This window comes from Dryobates pubescens, chromosome 8 (genome assembly GCF_014839835.1).
Source record: "Dryobates pubescens isolate bDryPub1 chromosome 8, bDryPub1.pri, whole genome shotgun sequence".
NCBI classification, from domain to species: Eukaryota; Metazoa; Chordata; class Aves; order Piciformes; family Picidae; genus Dryobates; species Dryobates pubescens.
In genome coordinates this window covers 41,538,008-41,544,007 of record NC_071619.1, presented here as the reverse complement: position 1 = coordinate 41,544,007, position 6,000 = coordinate 41,538,008, and the positions used below count along the sequence as shown (strand labels likewise).

Here is a 6,000-nt window from a genome sequence, read left to right as displayed (position 1 = left end):
CTCTCTTCTGGTTTTAATCTGCTCATGACAGGAAACACAGATTCAAAATGAATGCAAAGAACACAGTCACCAGAACTGATGGTAATACAAAAGAACATGTAGGAAAGAGTTCTTTTTTTTACCCCCAATACATTAGAAGGAGAAAAGGTTTACAGATTGCAGAAGATTCTAGATGCTTTTATTTCTCCGTGGCCACCAGTGCAGTGGTTTTCAATGAACTTCATAGGATACAGCTCTCTGCAATCAACAGTTTCAACACACAAAAGATAATCACAGAATACATTGGAAAAGACCTTCAAGATCATTCAGTCCAACCATTATATAACAGCTCATGTCCTTTGCCTGATCATCAGTGCTTTCAAACAACCACCCTGCCAAAGCTGCACTGAACAGACATACAAAAATGGTCAAAGATTACTCTCCAGCATGGGTACAATGTGAAATGAAATGGTGTACCATGTAAAATGAAATGGGGTACCATGTAAAATGAAATGACAATGATTCAACCTCTCCAGCCAGTCTCACTGCTAACCTCCAGGCTCCCAAGAATTTCAAAGATGTGCTTTTAAATGATGTCGACCCACACATCCCAAGTGAAGCTCTTTATGTATGACAATGGAAAGGGTTTGCCTGGAGTCTTTTGTGGGTTTTTGGTTGCCTGTTCAACCTATCACAGAATCAGAACCACAGAAGCACCAAGGTTGGAAGAGACCTCAAAGATCGTGATGTCAAATCTGTCACCACAGACCTTATGACTAAACCATGGCAGCAAGTGCCACGTCCAATCCCCTCTTGAACACCTCCAGGGATGGTGACTCCACCACCTCCTTGGGCAGCCCATTCAAATGGCTAAAGACTCTTATCCTCTTATTCTCCTCTTCAAATCAAACCCTACCTGGTCTCAATTCTCTGCATTCTCTAGTTGGCCCAAATCCCCTTTCACAGAACCATAAAATCATAGAATCACTTTGGTTGGGAAAGACCTTTAAGATCATGTTGGCCACAACATCCCCATGCAGTGCTACAGGCTGGGGTCAGAGTGGCTGGAAAGCAGCCAGGCAGAAAGGGACCTGGGGGGACTGGTTGAGAGTAGGCTGAATGTGAGCCAGCAGTGTGCCCAGGTGGCCAAGAAGGCCAATGGCATCCTGGCCTGGATGAGGAACAGTGTGGCCAGCAGGAGCAGGGAGGTCATTCTGCCCTGTACACTGCACTGGTTAGGCCACACCTTGAGTCCTGTGTCCAGTTCTGGGCCCCTCAATTTAAGAAGGACATTGAGACTCTCGAATGTGTCCAGAGAAGGGCAACAAAGCTGGGGAAGGGGTTGGAGCACAGTCCTATGAGGAGAGGCTGAGGGAGCTGGGGTTGTTTAGCCTGCAGAAGAGGAGGCTCAGGGGAGACCTACTTGCTCTCTACAACTACCTGAAGGGAGATTGTAGCCAGGTGGGGGGTTAGTCTCTTCTCCTAGGCAACCAGCACCAGAAGAAGAGGACACAGTCTCAAGCTGTGCCAGCAGAGGTTTAGGCTGGATGTGAGAATGAAATTGATCCCAGCAAGAGAGATTGGCCATTGGAATGTGCCGCCCCGGGAGGTGGTGGAGTCACCATCCCTGGAGGTGTTTAGGAGGAGCCTGGATGGGGTGCTTGGTGCCATGGTTTAGTGGATTAGATGGTTTTGGGTGATAGGTTGGACTTGATGATCTCCAAGGTCTTTTCTAACCTGGTTCATTCTATTCTATTCTATTCTGCCATTGAATCCAGCCATTATCTAACCCCATGAAGCCTGGTGCTAACCCTTGTTGGTGTCAGGTCAAAAGAAATGTTTCAGTCTCAGCATGACCCCTCCTGCTGCCCCAGGCTGGGTTGGCACACTGGGTGCACACAAGTGCACTTTCTTTCTTCAGTGCTGGTTTAGTTCTCCAAATCTTGTGGCAGCAGATTCCTAAAGTCACTACCCCCCATGTTTCCTACCCAGCAGGTGAGATGCACATCAGCTCAACATTGGTAAGAAGCATTCTGTGGCTTCCCAGCCTGGGGACTGAACTGGGAAGAAATTAACTGGGGAGAAACCTGGCACCTCTCCTAAAAGAGTCAGCATGAATGGTTAATGTACAATGTGCTCAGAAGCATTCTAGGCTTCCTGTAAAACTTCAGTGTGACTTGTTTTGTTTCTGTTAGCTGGTAGATGAGAAGCCACATAGGCACACAGACTGGATTTGGGGACTTCCCATGCCAGGGGTGAAAAATGAAGACAGCTGCTTTGGTGTTGGCATTAAGGACAAAGTAGGGCATGTTCAAGGAAGATCAAGGCTTTTCAGGGTTTTCTGTGAGGATTGACGTTAGACAGTGACAAGTGAAGAGTGAGATGGGCATAGGCAAATATCACCATGGGCAGGCTATGGATCATAAAATCTTTTTGGTGGGAAGACTTATATATCACAGAGTCCAACCATTACCTAATTCTGCCAAGCCTGGTGCTAAACCATGTCCCTTAGCACCACATTTCTTGAATGCACATACACATACTATGCTATATACATACTATGTGTTAGCCCCTGACATGGACAGCAGCACTCTGAGGTGGGTTAGGAATTGGCTGGAGGGCTGAGCCCAGAGAGTGGTGGTGAATGGTGCCACATCCAGCTGGCAGCCAGGCACTAGTGGTGTCCCCCAGGGATCAGTGCTGGGCCCCATCCTGTTCAATATCTTTATCGATGATCTGGACAAGGGGATTGAGTCCATCATCCATCATCAGTAAATTTGCAGAACACACCAAGCTGGGGGCAGGAGTTGATCTGTTAGAGGGTGGAAGAGCTCTGCAGAGGGACCTCACCAGGCTGGACAGATGGGCAGAGTCCAAGGGCATGAGATTGAACACATCTAAGTGCCAGGTTCTACACATTGGCCACAACAACCCCATGCAGAGCTACAGGCTGGGGTCAGAGTGGCTGGAGAGCAGCCAGGCAGAAAGGGACCTGGGGGGACTGGTTGATAGCAGGCTGAAGATGAGCCAACAGTGTGCCCAGGTGGCCAAGAAGGCCAATGGCATCCTGGCCTGCATCAGGAACAGTGTGGCCAGCAGGAGCAGGGAAGTCATTGTGCCCTGTGCTCAGCACTGGTTAGGCCACACCTTGAGTCCCGTGTCCAGTTCTGGGCCTCTCAGTTTAGCAAAGATGTTGAGTTGCTGGAAGGTGTCCAGAGAAGGGCAACAAAGCTGGGGAGGGGTTTGGAGCACAGCCCTGTGAGGAGAGGCTGAGGGAGCTGGGGTTGTTTAGCCTGGAGAAGAGGAGGCTCAGGGGAGACCTTTTTGCTCTCTACAGCTACCTGAAGGGAGGTTGTAGCCAGTTGGGGTTGGTCTCTTCTCCCAGGCAACCGGCACCAGAGCAAGAAGATGCAGTCTCAAGCTGTGCCAGGGGAGGTTTAGGCTGGATGTTAGGAAGAAGTTCTTCATAGAAAGAGAGATTGGCCATTGGAATGTGCTGCCCAGGGAGGTGGTGGAGTCACCATCACTGGAGGTGTTTAGGAAGAGACTGGATGATGTACTTGGTGCCATGGTTTAGTTGATTAGATGGTGTTGGGTGATAGGTTGGACTTGATGATCTCAAAGGTCTTTTCCAACCTGGTTAATTCTATTCTATTCTAGTCTAGTCTAAATCTATTCTAATTTTATTCTAGTTCTATTCTAATGTGCTTTTAATAGTGAGGGCCCCAGAACTGAACCCAGCAGCCCTGTCCTCAACAGTGCTGAGTCCAGTGCTCACCAGAGCACAGTCCCTGGTCCTGCTGGTTACACTATTCCTGCTACAAGCCCAGGTGCTGTTGGCCTTCTTGGCCAGCTGGGTACACGCTGGCTCATGTTCTGCCAGCTGTTGATCGAGGATCTTTCTGTGCAAATGCCGCAGCCGGCAGGTCCAGGCAGCCCAAAGGAACGAACGGCTACGGGATAGCTCGGAGGCTGCGAACGGCAGTTTCAGGAGCAATCTGCGCATGAGGCCGACCCCGCGAAAGAAGAAGAGGCGATGCCCTGAAGTTTGCACCCCGGGCAAGGCAGAGCTCACCAGCCCACGCTGCCCCAGCGCCACACCGCCGGGCTCCCACCGCCCCCAGCTGCGTGATAACTCCGCCCCTCCTTGGGCCGCCCCGCCCACCCCAGCGCGGGACTGCGCATGCGCCTCGCGACAGGCAGGAACTGGCTACTGCGCGCATGCGCAAATCTTCCCCGTCCTGTTCCGTCTTCTCCTTTCCCCCCTCCCCCCCAGTTCCTTTCCCATGGCGACGCTGAGTGGCCTCAGCCGGGCCCTGCACCGCGGGAACCTGGGCCAGGTAACCGGCTTGGAACTCTTCTTCTGTCATGCGTGGGCGCCGGGTCTCCTTCCCGCTGTCTCCCCCCTGGGGCGGCCCAAGCGTTCTCCCGCCTCCCCTGCAGAGGGCTGCGCTGCGCATGCGCCAGGGCACCAGCGGGGCGGGGGGGAGGGCCGGGTCATGCCGGCCGGGGGAGCTCCTGCTGCTCCTGCCGGTGCGGGCCTCTCGGTCCCGACCTTCGCGCTTGCCGGCTGGTTATCTCAGACGAGCAGGAGCCGTAGGGGCTTTCATTCTGCGAAGGAGAGAGGGAAGCCTGTGTCAGCGGTGGCAGCGGCTGCTCCCTCCGCGCCTCCTCACGGCATCCTGACCCCTCTCAGCATCCTGGCCTGTGGCTAGCAGGACAAGAGAAGTGTTTGCACTCCCGGACTGAGCACTGCTAAGGCCACACCGCGAGCACTGTCTTCAGTCTTGGGGGTCCTCACTGCAAGAAAGACATTGAGATGCTGGAGCTGGTCCAGACAAGGGCAGCAAAGCTGGTGAGGGGTGTGGAGAACAGGTCGTATGAGGAGCAGCTGAGGGAGCTGGGGTTATTTCGTCTGTTGAAAAGGACCCTGAGGAGAGACCTTGCCCTCTACCTCTCCCTGAAAGGAGGTTGTAGTGAGATGGGTGTTAGTTTCTTCCCTGTAGTGTCAAGTGGTAGGATGAGGCAAAATGGCCTCAGGTTGCATCAGGGGAGGTTGAGACTGACTATTAGAGAGTTCTTGACTGAAAGAGTTCTCAAACCCTGGAACAGATTCCCCAGGGTGCTGGTTGAATCCCCATCCCTGGAGGCATTTCAAAGAGGCAGAGATACGGTGCTGAGGGACATGGTTACTTGGTAGTTAGATGCTGGTCAGACTTCTTCACAGAGAGCATTTTTGGCCATTGGAATGTGCTGCCCAGGGAGGTGGTGGAGTCACCATCCCTGGAGGTGTTTAAGAAGAGAGTGGATGAGGTACTTGGTGCCATGGTTTAGTAGTCATGAGGTCTTGGGTGACAGGTTGGACTTGATGATCTTTGAGGTCTTTTCCAACCTTATTGATTCTATGACTTTGTGATCTTAAAGGTCTTTCCCCCCCCCAAATGTTTCTATGAAAGATGGCTTGCAGTTTCTTGGTGTTACCCATGCTGTCTGTGACATTGCAGCAACTGAAGTCCCTCTGTTATCCTCAACCACACATTTGTTATTCTGTGAATTTCCTGCTAACACACTAATACACAAAAGGTTGGTGTGTATATAGCAGTAGGTCCAGGTAAACTAAACTGCACCTTTCAGGAATGTTTTGGTTATTTCAGAACTCGGATTTTTTTAGGTTAAACTTAAGAAATTGAGTCCTATTTCAATTATCAAGACAGCTAATAGCCTGCATATGACCCTGATTCTGCCCTTACTGGTGACAAAGCAGAATTAGAGGGAAAGAGGGAGAACCTGTTATCCCATATGAAACTTTCAAAACCACTCTTTTATTTAGTAACTCCATGCTTCCTCCTTAGTGTTACTATGAGCAGACATGAGGTTTCCACTTAATTTTTTTCATTTCAGAATTTCTGTATAAGACTGCTTTGAATTTTAATCCTAAAGAGAACCTAAAGAGTCTTCACAGGGCATATGCAATAACCTTGTCAGATGTTTCTGTTCCTTTGGGTGCTCTGATTTGATTTA

At 50.7% G+C, this 6,000-nt stretch overlaps 1 protein-coding gene across 1 annotated transcript in view; it reads left to right on the top strand.

Annotated features, from left to right (window-relative positions):
- Positions 1 to 4,211: 4,211 nt before the first annotated feature.
- The window catches only part of WARS2 (tryptophanyl tRNA synthetase 2, mitochondrial), a 63,474-nt gene continuing 61,685 nt past the window's right edge, over positions 4,212 to 6,000 (top strand). The window contains exon 1 of the mRNA XM_009903466.2: positions 4,212 to 4,319. Coding sequence (XP_009901768.2) covers positions 4,266 to 4,319 — 54 coding nt within the window. The 5' untranslated portion in view covers positions 4,212 to 4,265. The remainder of the gene's footprint in view (positions 4,320 to 6,000) is intronic.